The sequence below is a fragment of the Pholcus phalangioides genome, unplaced genomic scaffold (genome assembly GCF_987345545.1).
Source record: "Pholcus phalangioides strain wild (caught in Gottingen) unplaced genomic scaffold, Ppha-v1.0 ptg000016l_1, whole genome shotgun sequence".
In the NCBI taxonomy this organism is placed as follows: domain Eukaryota; kingdom Metazoa; phylum Arthropoda; class Arachnida; order Araneae; family Pholcidae; genus Pholcus; species Pholcus phalangioides.
Window position 1 is genome coordinate 338,062 of NW_028301609.1, and position 12,963 is coordinate 351,024.

Genomic DNA, 12,963 nt, shown 5'->3' on the forward strand with positions numbered 1-12,963 from the left:
ACATTCCAGGTGAAATCAATTAGCACGGATATATTTAGCAAACGATATCCAAAATAACGGATGCATCGGTAGCTCAAATAATGAGTTGACCGACTCTTTGTCGGGAAAAATTAAAACCGTTTGCAAATTAGAATATCCGCTAGGCAACGATGCATCTTTTTCCATTGTGGGAAGTAGCCCCGGAGATTATTATACTGTATTTATCCACTTTACTTCATACTGAAAAAAAGGAAGAAGTAATTCCTTTTTTTCTTTTCTGTAAATTTTTGGTATCGAGTGGAGAAACGCTTTTTTCATAAACTCATCGACTGGAAATACGTATAAACCGCATAGACGTTCATAGGCGTTCAATATGATCCGAAAGACGTCATTTTCCACTTGGATTTCAATCAAAACCCATGTTATGGATCTCATGTGCAAAGTGCATTCCATCAAAACTGAATAGTAATTTTTTCTCGAGTTGGCAACACCTCGAAACTAAATAATAAAAGCGCAGACCACTTTATTGATTTAAAGAGAATGTGAACGTGAATGTGCAGCTATATTTATATTATATTATACTATATTACATTTACATTTTATCATAATTACATTTACATTTTATCATAATTACATTTACATTTTATTATAATTACATTTACATTACTCATAATTACATTTACATTTTATCATAATTACATTTACATTTTATTATAATTACATTTACATTACTCATAATTACATTTACATTACTCATAATTACATTTACATTTTATTGTAATTACATTTACATTTTATCATAATTACATTTACATATTATCATAATTGTTGGTTTTTTATTGTTCTTATTGGGTTGCTGTTATTTTTTTATGTAGTTCAGATGTATGTTTAGCATCAATATTTTTTATGGGCATCTTTGTTCAGCCACCTCGTCGGGCATTTCGTCTGTTGTGGCCTTTGTATATGTATTTGCGAATCAAAATATTTTTTTAAAAGAGCGGATGATTCTATTTTCCAAGTTCAGCACTTTTTTAAAGAACTGTTGTTCTTCGCATTCAGCAATAGAGATGAATAATTCAGAGTTAACCCTTTGAGCGGCAATTACAAATCAATAACCACCCCCCCTCCCACGTCAAAATGTCATGTCTTCTGTAATGAAGTAGGCATTCTACTGATTTTCAGCAGGTGCAAACTAAGGGGTATAAGGAAAAGTTTTCCATCGAGAAATAAACTTTACAAAACGTATGGGCTTGTCAATGCTACAATAAGAGGCTTTTATGGAGGCAAGATATCTCGTCATTACCGTTTAAAAGGTTAAAAAATGAAATGAGTTGTGTAATGGAACTTTGTTATTATACTTGGGCAAAACAGCTTCAGTAACAGTTAATTTAATGAAAGAAGCTTACGAGGCGACAATATTTTTGGTGAGTCTACGTTTAGTAAGATGACATAGTGATTTAAAAAAAAGACGTTCGTCAGTAGATTTGTCTCCCAGGGCTGGTCGACCTGAAAGTATAGTGAGTGATGTGATTCAAATGTTAATACTGTCTGGGCAATCTTAAAAGAAAATCGGCGAGTGTCTTATGGAGAGATAGCGGCATGACTAATGTTTCGAAAACGTCGATATTTCATATAATACGCAACAATTGACTGCCCCACCATGTTTGTTCCAGATGGGGGTACCCTCATCACCTTACTAACGAGCAAATGTAAATAAGAGTTCATCACTGTCACGAGTGGAAACAGGTGGTTGAAAATATGATCCGAATTCCTTAAATACAGTAATATTGGTACTATGATTTTCATATGCAAGATGAATTGCATATGATGAATTGCAGCATTTCATATGATATGTGAAAATCATAGTACGAAATCTAGTACCAGCTAAGTATGGAGGGCCACCAGAGCAACAGTTGATGTGTTGGGAGGGTTGATTGATCGTGCATGTTCGTTGGATCGTCTCTTATTTTACACAGACCCTTTTTTACCATGTAATTTGACTCCTGGGAGAGATGATAATCCATCATTTGAATCCGTACCTAGCCAGGATTCTAGAGATTGACCCGATTTATTAAAATTTCATTCATAATAAAAAAAAGAAAGTATCTCACTCTTGGATGAGGGTAGAGGGGGCCATGGATAGGACGGGGGGGGGGCACAAGAAAAAATGTGATCCATAGGGTGGCCATGAGCTGAAAAAGGTTAAGAAGCACTGAACTGGGGTATAGCTTCCCGAAAAAACCTTTTCTACTTACTCTGAAAAGTGGATTGAAAGACGGGGGAACCATTGCATATCATCTGAGGGAAGATACTTTGAAAAAAGAATAAATTATTTTTTGATGTATCAATATTTTTCTTCGTTTTTTTTTTATTATTTTACTATCAGTTCTTATGAAACGCATAGGTCGCTCAACATGATAAGGTCGCTCGGTATCTTTTAAATTTCGTAAATAATAATTATAATAAACGCCTTTATTTCTGTATAAATCGCATTTCATTCTCAAACATAAAAATTTACAACTGAAATGCAAATGTGTTACACCATCGAGTAAATATCCGACGAGGGTTTCGCGTGTCACCAATGCTGATGAAAAAAAAAAAAATGATTCGTGATATCGTTGAGTGGACGCGCAAACTCGTTGTTTTCCATCAGAGGTATTATCTTACAGTTGACCATCACGTAACGATAATTACGATGATGATACTCAGTACTATAACCCGAGAGAATATTAAATTAACATTTCCAGACGGTGACTAATGATGCATGTTGCTAATGAACATTACTTTAACTGAAGCAGAGCACTCATTATTATAAATGGGACGTGAAAAGATATTATTTTTACCTCTATTTCTTTTTTTATTCCGGTCTCAGCTAATGTTTATCACGACTGCGTATTTATAGGTGTTTTCTTTTTCTGCTCTCAAATACTTTATAACTTACTTTTTTTCTGTTTAAAGTCATATGTTATCACATATTACATCAATGAATTGTGCGCCAGTTTTCTCGTAACAACTTTTTCGTGCGATATTTTTTTCAGGGCAGCTCACTGTGGAGCATCTAAAGGTCAACTGGAGACTCTTAGGATTCTTGGCCAGCATCGCACAAATTTATGGATGAGAAATATCCGCGGAGATACGCCTCTTCATGAAGCTGTCCTTTCTGGTAGAAAAGGTGTGTGTGTGTGTTTTGATTAACATTTCTCTTTGTAAGTACTGTAATTAATAATTTTAATGGAGTTTCCGAATAATACTAATGAATATCGAACAATAGAAGTTCAATACAATAACAAACGAATATGCAGTGAAACTTCGCTACAACGATACTCGATATAACGATATTTATTTTCATATCGGGTTTGGAATTACCTATAGTCTAATGTTAAACTCCTCCCGATACAACGATACTCTTTACTACGCTAAATCCAAATACAAATACAAAGGCCACAACAGACAAAATTCCCAAGGAGGTGGCTGAAAAAAGCTGCCCATAAAAATATGGCTGTCAAATATACATCTAAACTAGGTACATCAAAAACACAGCAACCCAATGAGAACAATAAAAACCAATAATTATGATAAAATATAAGTATACTGCCCATAAAAAATTATGGTTGTCTCATCTGAGTACGTGGATAACTTTTCGATTTATCCCAATATATTTATCGTATTTCTTTACAAACGTTTCAATCGTGTTAGAACTAACTCATGACCCCACGGGGCAAGCTATTCATTCCATTTATTCACAATCCTATTAGGGGAAAAACTCCCTGTGACACCACAACCTAGAATTGCCCCTTACCAATCGATACCGGTTGTCGAAGCAGTTGATTGGTGGTGTATTAATAACTCATGGAACATTCGTTGAAACTTTTAAACACTCCAATCATATCCCCCCCCCCCCGACATCTGCGCTCCTCCAATGTAAACATTTTGAAAAAATCAAGTCTCTCTTCCTTCCGTGGACATCTAATAATATCGGTATTTGGTACCACCTGATCACTGAAAGTGTTGATGAAGTTATCGGAATTTCTACTCTTTGGTGTGATGCACCAAAGTGCATTGCGATACACCTCTTTACGGAGGCAATAAATCTAACTGAAGTTTTGTCTATCAACTAATCGATCGAAATTTTTGAGGTGAATTAATATTAAAAAGTTAATTTTTTTTTTTGGTACTAACAACGCCGATTTGAAAGAGATGCAACAGAAAAAATTTGATGACACGTGATGTTAATGTTACCTCTCGATATAACGACAATCCCCTCTACAACGGCATTCTTTCTTGTGGTTCACACAATATCGTTATATCGAAGTTTTACTGTAATACTTTCTACGAATTATAATTTTTAAATGAGTTCTCCGCATACATTAATAGTAATAAACTGTAATTTTTTTTTCCTCGCCACGTTAAAAATGCTAGATTTAGGATATAAGTGTAGAATTATTCAATATTTATTTATACAGTCGATCCCGCTTATAACGAAATTGGATAATACGAACTATCTGCTATAACGAATTTTTTTTCCATCCCAATGAACCTGGAATACTAAGATAATGTTAAAAATATCGCTTATAACCATATTTATCGATATCGGATATAACGAAGTTTTTGTCCAGAATAGGATTTTTTAGAGCTTCTGGAAACCCTAAGCTAGCTCATCAACTATATTTGTTTGAAGGGTGACGTCAATATTATCGCTAACAAACAATAGCAGTTCCCTGTGCCGTTTTTATCCTCACCCAGGGCCACTAAAATGTCTATAAAAGTTCAACGGACCGCTTAACAGCCGATTCTTAGAAACTTTCGACACTTGCAGCTCCCTTGCCTCAGTCAACGTTCAGCCGTGCGACTCCTCAGAATAATCTAATAAGAACCACTCAGAATCACTGAACAGGCGCGCAATAATATCGACAGATCGCCTGTGACAAAGGTTGACAAACTATATTACAATTATAGTTTATTTCTCTTGGGGAGCGGCGACGCACACCTTGAGACCCATTGACTTGCGGTATATGGGTCTGAAATTTCATTCAAAACTATATGAATATCGTTATTATTTGTGATTGATTAATTTTGATTAACTTGATAATAATAATAATTAACATAATTAATTAAGTTAGTAATAATTAACTTGATTAATTTTCATTTCAATTAAATTTCCAAGTGCATCCGCAGTTCACCTGTCCCATCTTTGCAAACTACACGTTGAGAAACGCTAATTAAAGAGGATTCCTGTCATGAAACTGGAGAATTCATCGTGCACCGGTTATAACGAATATCGCATATAGCGAATAATTTTCACGTTTCGTGTGACTTCGTTATATCCGAGTGTAGTTCATTTTCTTTCTTTTTCTTTCACAAGGGTGATTATGTGTCCAAATGCAAAATTACATTCATTGCAGTCACAAAGTCTCTCGTCAGAGAGCAGACAGACATTCAACACGATACCCCCACAATATGGAAATGCAGGCACTAGTCATTTTCACTTCAAAATATGCAAGACAGATGGCAACACCAGCGTAATACGAAAAAATTATAACTCTGACAACATAATTACGTTGGAGTCACGTATATGCAATCAGAACAGGCGTTCCTGCATGCATAAATTCTCTAGAAATTCCCTAGAGGTATGTTTAAGAGGTGCATGCACTGTCACGTAGTAGTTGCATTATCATCCATCTCCGTGAAAATCACTATGGAAAATGTTCAACGAATCTACGTTGTCCCGAAATTGGCAGGCCCATTTGAAAAATTGGTAGCAAAAGAAAAAAATAGAAATGCACTGTTTGCTGCATCGTACTTGGAAAAACGGTAAATTTTCAGTCAGACAAAATTTCCTAAATGTTTACAAATTTTCGCAACAGATGGCGTTGTATTCTGAAAAACTGAAATACGTTATGTTTAAAACCGGCTGAGACGTTATAACGGGATTCTGCGAATTTTTGTTGACTACACCATGTTGTTGCTACAAATGGTGGATATTTTCAAAATATCGTATTCTCTAGTTCTTCCAGATCACTACTACTACGTACTTAATCGTACATGCACCTCGTGCACATTCCTCTTCGGAATTTTTATCGAATTTTTACATGCCGGAATGTGCGGTCCTAACGTATTTAAGTTTTCAGAATTGCGCTTGTTTCGTGTTCTTGCTACTACTACTACTTTATCGCACACCAACCCCGGTCATATCACTTTACGGAAATTTCCTACCGATGGATTAGGAAATGAAGACGATACTTAAAGGTGATCTCTTCAAGCCCTATATATAAAGAACTTGTTTTATATGTTCTTCCTCCGGATCAAGCCTGGGGATCCTGACGGTAACCTTCATGGGAGAGGTGGAGGTGAGAAGTCGAGCATCTTACCACTACACCACTCGACAATTCGTGGTCTTGCTGGTGATGTCCTCTGGCTTACATATGTTGAAGTAAAGATGATAAATTCTTGAATTTTCTATGTTATGTAAGTATTGTGTTGTAGGTCTGCCCGCTCTTTGCGAAGAGACTTTTTTACATAGGAGATCGGCTCGCATTTCTTCTAGACTGCGGCCCCATCTGTTGCAAAAAATTTGCAACTAACTTTGAAAATCTATCTGAGTCAAAATTTACTACGTATTTTCAAAATGCAGCGAACAGCACATTTCTGTATTCTTCCCTTTTTATTCTTACTCATTTTCCGAATGAGCCCGTCAATTTTGGGACACCCACCCTATACAAACATCACGAAGCCTTCCACTTCATATCATGCCAAGTCCGTTCTTCCACGTGTATCATCACTATTCCCTTGCGATGGGTCGATAATTTAAGGCTCCATTTTCGGAAGCCCAAATGCAATTGTCTCAAGGCCATTCGGGATCCCCAAGCTTTAGCCCATGTGATCCGGGTTGTTTTTTTTTTCTTCTCTTTTTTTTCTTTTCGGAAAGGTATGATTAAATATTGGGCAACGGCCAGCTATTGGAACGAGTGGTTGGCTTTCACCGAAACTTATCCATCAATCATTTTCCAGTGGATGTTGTTGTTACAGGCGCGAAATGATTACGTTCTTTCTTCTTCTTCTGCTGTCCTGTCGGGGAAAAAGTCTTTGACCCCCCACGATAATGGAAAACGACGATGTGGAAAAGCTCAGATTCTTATTGGAGAGATATTCGACTTGTATTTCTTATACAAAATGACATGTGGAAAGGAGAGTTGGTTGCAAGATGTTATTGACTCTTTCTAGGTTTTATGACATTTTTTTATGGTTTTCTAGCATTTGCTTTGGCACCTCGAATTGCTTGTTCTTCATTAACTGAAATTGTCCTCTCAAATTTTGCATTTGCTAGATTACTTTATTTCAATTTGATTTCTGCAGTCGTTGGACCCAAAATATTTCTTCTTGTGTTTCCACATAGATTCAGCCAAATTACATTAGGCCTATATAACATGTTTTTGTTTGTTAAATACTATCTCTTTTGTTTAAACGTTGTAAAAACTATCATGAAAATATTAAGCGATAAATGACACTTCTAATACGAATACAAAGGCCACAACAGGCAAAATGCCCAATGACGACGGGGCTGAAAGAAGATGCCCGTACACTGACCATGAAAATATAATGGTTGTCTTATTGTAAGTATGAATAGCTTCTCGATTGATAGCAATATGTTTACATATTTCTTTTCAAACGTGTCAATTCAGTTAGAATTCGAGATTCCCGGGGGTAAGCTGTTCCATTTATTCCCAACCCCATCAGAGAAAAACTCCTTGTGACGCCATAATCTGGAATTGTCCCTTACCAATCGATACTGGGGTCTCCTTGTCAAAGCAGTCGATTGTCGATTTAGTCATTGATCATTTTTGTCATACCACGGTCATTTTCTGCACACGAGGGCTAGTTAGAACGGGACCTACAATTTATTGCCGATTCCGAACGGCAGGCTTGTTTTTTATACTCATCGAGAGGTTGGTGCGCTAACTCCTCGATGGGGGACTCCCTGCGGTAGCAGTTTTTAGCTGCGGTCAAGTCGCCGTTTTTTGTTGTACCCCGTGTCAGGAAAGTCGATGTAGTCTTCCTCAGAGTTGCCAGTTATTGATCTCACAAAAATCCTCAAAAATATCCGAGAATACCTCTCACAAATACCCAAGAGTAACCACATTGCATTGAAACCGAAGTAGGATATACAGTCGATCATCACCAATCAATCACCAAAAAGCTCAAACTGCCTCCCATCTCCAAAACTTAAGCTACGCCAAACAAAAAAAAGCTGATTTATCGACCAAAAACTTCAGATATTAAGAGATGGTATTTTTTTCGGCCCGAAATATACTGAGAAATTGAATTTCCTGGATGTTATGCCGAAACTGATACTTGGAAAGAAAAGTGATTTCTCCCCTTGCACATACCGGGCAAGTGCGCTAACACAAGAGACACACTTTTTAATTACTTATAACACGCATTAGTAATGTGAAGCGCTGAGTGGAGACATGGCATCCATGCTAGGGGGACCCGGGCTCGATTCCCGGAGGAGACAAAAAACGTTTCTTTCCAAATATTAGTTTCGGCATAACATCCAGAAAATTCAGTTTCTCAGCACCGCAGATATTATATCCAACAGTATGTATTATGTATTTTATTATAGTGAGCGCTCAAACAATTAAAATTGATTGATTGATTGATTGATATTATATTTGACAGAAAAATCACAGTCACGACCTCTTCTTAATCGGTATTGGGCTGTGAGATGTCATAGTTTTGAAGTGAAACTCCTTTGCGACACAAGGGTGAAATTTTGTGAGGGAAAGAAAATCCGAACACAGAAAAAAAGAACGCTTTGTTTTTCCTCAAAACCGGTTTCGTAGAATGATTGATTGTGCGATGAAGTTCCGAGAAACAGATAGATTTGTGGTGATGGCGGTAGGTAAATGGAGATCCGGCCGTGTAAGGCTGAACACATAGTGGGACGGAGAGCAAAGCAACGATGAGAGAAGAGATCAGAGCAGCGAAATCAAACACACTGATTCCAATGCGCCTGCGTACAGCGGCGCGCACCGCAGCAGAGCGGGAATTCCGCCACAGGCGATAATAGCAGCGCATTCAAGATATTTTGTTTTCACCGCTCTGCTCGCTTGTGTGTAGCTTCAAGATGTTCGTCGAAGGGCTTGTTTTCGCTGTTTAAAAGTGGTAGTGAAGTCAAAAATGTCTCCAGAATCGTTGATGTTAAGTTCTCGACGTACTTCAAAAAAGTGTGGACGATCAAACGAAAACAGCAAGTACCGAATATAATTTTCATATATTTCCCGTCAAACGTTTTTCGTGTGCACCTGCTTAACCAAACCGAAAATGATTTACATTTTGAGTTTTAAGCTAATTTATCATGTACCGTGTGTGGATACATGTATTTGAGTCGTCTGAATTATAAAAATCATGCATGTTTCTGTGGAAAAATTGGCAAGTTTTTTTTGTTTGTTTATTTTCTGTGTACCGTCAAAATATTTCCATACTGGAAGCGTACCGAATGTTTTTTTATGCTGGATTTTTGGGTGTCAATAATTACGTTTCTTGTGTAAAAAAAATGAAACCAACAAATATTTATACAAATAAAGCTGTTCGGAAGGGATTTTCCACTTCTACCCTCCCGCCTATGCTAATAATACAAATTTAAACGGTGGGGAGCTTTCATAAAATTGATATTTTTCGCAATTTTTTACTCCTAAATTTAGTACAAAATATTACTGATCTTTCGAGAAGTGATTGCATTCAAGTGCCGCGGGAAAAGGTGTAGGGTGGAAAGCGACCAAAATATGAGGAATATTTCCGTAGTTTATATTTAAAAATAGTGATATTCACACAACACTATTATTTCTAAACTGTTGTCTGAGCAAAGATTTTTTATAATTATGAAATTTTTAAGCATTATGAAATTTAAAGATATAATCTTTAATTTTTAAAAAGCTGATTGTGAGTTTATATTTGATACTCTCTGCTACATCAAACACCCCCACTATGTGTACTATGTTCCTTGCTCGCAGCTATATTCTCGTGTCGCTTATCTTCATTCTCATTCGTCGCTTTGCTCACCGCTTACACTTCTCTCTCGCGAGATTCTCACGCGAGAATTTTGCTTATTCACATTTCTGATCTTTGAAAAGCATTAATGTCCCTATTATACATAAAAACTGGTCACATTAAATAATTTTCACAGTTCTAGAGGAGGAATCAACAGCATTAAAACAACTTCAATATGTACGTTTTCTGTGTCAAAGATTGAAGAAGGGTTTTTTTTTTGTCGGAATACACAGTGAACAATGTGGAGCACAAAGGACTTCCCAAAAATATTCAAAGACTAAAATAAATGATTGAGATATCTTTGTTTGCATGACTAACAGCTTCTCCTAGTTAGTCGCAGAAACAAAAAGCTTCTTAAGTTTATGGGAAAATATAAAAATCTATGCAAAAAAGTGGCACGTCGCATTCTCTACGCTCACCACGACCAATTCAAAGAGAGTATGGGTGCTTATCATGAGGTATTTTTTTTTAACACACACACACACATGAAAATGAAGTGTATATGGGAATAAAGATGGAAAAAAAGCCCCCGTAATGTTTAAATTTAAAATTTTATTTCACCTCTAATTTTATTTTCTGCGGAAAATGTAGATACGTTACGTACATTGTGAAAGTTATTTGCCGTTTTTGGAATAATTATCAATGTAAAACGCTATTTTTTTATAGTCAATTTCAATATTCCAGTCAGCCAATGTTAAATGACCAATTCACAAATATCGTTCGCTAATAATCATTTAATAAATAATCATAATAATCATTTAATAAATAATCATAATAATCATTTAATAAATAATCATAATAATCATTTAATAAATAATCATAATAATCATTTAATAAATAATCATAATAATCATTAAAAAATAATCATAATAATCATTTATTAAATAATCATAATAATCATTTAATAAATAATCATAATAATCATTAAAAAAATAATCATAATAATCATTTATTAAATAATCATAATAATCATTTAATAAATAATCATAATAATCATTTAAAAAATAATCATAATAATCATTTAATAAATAATCATAATAATAATTTAATAAATAATCATAATAATCATTTTTAAAATTATTCAAGTACAGAAATAACAACTTCTACCCAGGAACAACAAAAACTGTTTTTTGTTACATAGAGTTATTAAACAAAACCCTTTTTTATGATTTGATGAAAACGTACTCTATATTTCTTTTACGCTGTTTCGTTTCCCTTCGTCACTTATTTTGTGACTTCTACAGAGCTTGTCGAGTGGCTGTTGGAACAACTAGAAGGTTCGGTGAACGTCACTAACGTCAATGGAAGGACACCGCTACACATAGCTGCCATTACCAACAACGTAGAACTCTGCAAAGTCCTCATGGACCACGGAGCTTTCGTCAATCCTGTAATGAAGAATTCTAAAGTGAGTTTGATCACATAATTTTCAATATTTGTACAATATTGTGGCTAATTTAATCAAAATCTTGGTCATTTGCACAATTTATATTGCCCGAGAGATTATCTCAGATTAGTTATCAGTTATCCCCCCTCTTCCCTTTAAAATACCACGCAGTATCTGAGCAATGAATCTTTCCGAATGGAAAGTATTTATTCAAATTTTTCAACTCATCAGAACAAAAAGAAAGTATAACTTTCAATAAATGTCAATATCAAGTAATAATAACCCAATAAAATAAATTGTAATAAATTAGTGATAGCATTTTATTATTACTTCTCATATGAAGGGTGTGGCACCCAGCAGTAGTTAAACGCAAAATAAAAAAGTAACTTTTTATAAAATACGGGTATTTGGCTTTCAACAAAATATACAGTGGGGGAAGAAATTATAGGGCCAAGTGAAAGACTACAATTAAAGAAACAGAGTAACAGTCAAAATTTCTCCTTTTTTTTTAGAGAAGATGGCAACTATGGCAATATCTTGAAAATTTATTCAAAAATTGTCAGTACCTTTCAAAAAAAATTGATTTACGGTGTAATGCAATTCGAAAAAATATATAAGGTCACTCTCTCTCCTTTACTCTCGCCACTCATCTTATTTACGTATTCGTATGGCTAGGCATCATTTCTCAATAATTTGAAAGTATATACAATCTCGACACGAGATTGTATATACTTTCCGTGAAGATCAATTCATGATGATGGGACGAGGCAAAAGACTATCTGTTATAGAAAAGGGTAAGATCCCCGTTTCAAAAAAACGTACATCAGTTTCTCCAGAAATTAGATAGAATATTGGTATGTCAGAGAAACACCGGTTAACAATTTCTTGAAGAACAAGCGAATTTTTTATTCTGAGTGTAAAAGTGCAGTCAGGCAGTCTTCTTAAACTGATTTGATTGGAGAACAGCAATAAACCGAGATTTGAACGAGAAAAAGACATGTCTTCAGAGAAAATTGCGAACGATTTGTAACACTCTTGCACCAGTCTAAATGTCCCGCATAGGATAATGGGAGATCCGCATGCAGAGTGGTCCAAAAAAGAAACTTCCCTGACAACCTCCTACGAGCACACACAGTGATGAAATTGGAGTTCGCTTAAAAGCACTTAATTTTAAAAGATATAAACATTTAAAATTTTATATGCTCTTTATAGTAGTTATAATCCGAAAAAATTAATTTTACCCCCTTTTTTAGAGAACTCCGATCTCATCGCTGTGTGTGCTTGTAAAGGGGGGGGGGGGTCAGGGAAGTTTTTTGTCTGGAACACCCTGCATGGGGATCTCCTATTGTGGACATTTATACAGTAGAAGAGTGTTTCAAAATGTTCACTATTTTCTCTGAAGACTTTTTTTGTTTCTTGTTCACATCTCGGTTTATGTATTGCTATTTTCCTCTACGATCAGTTAAAGAAGACTACCTGACCCATCTTTTATACTCAGAATAAAATTCGCTGTTCTTCAAGAAATTGTGTTAACCCCCACCGTTATTTCG

The 12,963-nt window shown here is 35.4% G+C and overlaps 1 protein-coding gene across 3 annotated transcripts in view; it reads left to right on the forward strand.

Moving 5' to 3' along the window:
- LOC149074692 (uncharacterized) overlaps positions 1-12,963 on the forward strand; it is a 63,211-nt gene that overhangs the window by 37,479 nt on the left and 12,769 nt on the right. For all 3 annotated transcript variants that reach the window (XM_089245758.1, XM_089245760.1, XM_089245761.1), the window contains exons 7-8: positions 3,018-3,151; positions 11,271-11,434. In XM_089245758.1, the coding sequence (XP_089101884.1) occupies positions 3,018-3,151; positions 11,271-11,434 (298 nt within the window). The remainder of the gene's footprint in view (positions 1-3,017; positions 3,152-11,270; positions 11,435-12,963) is intronic.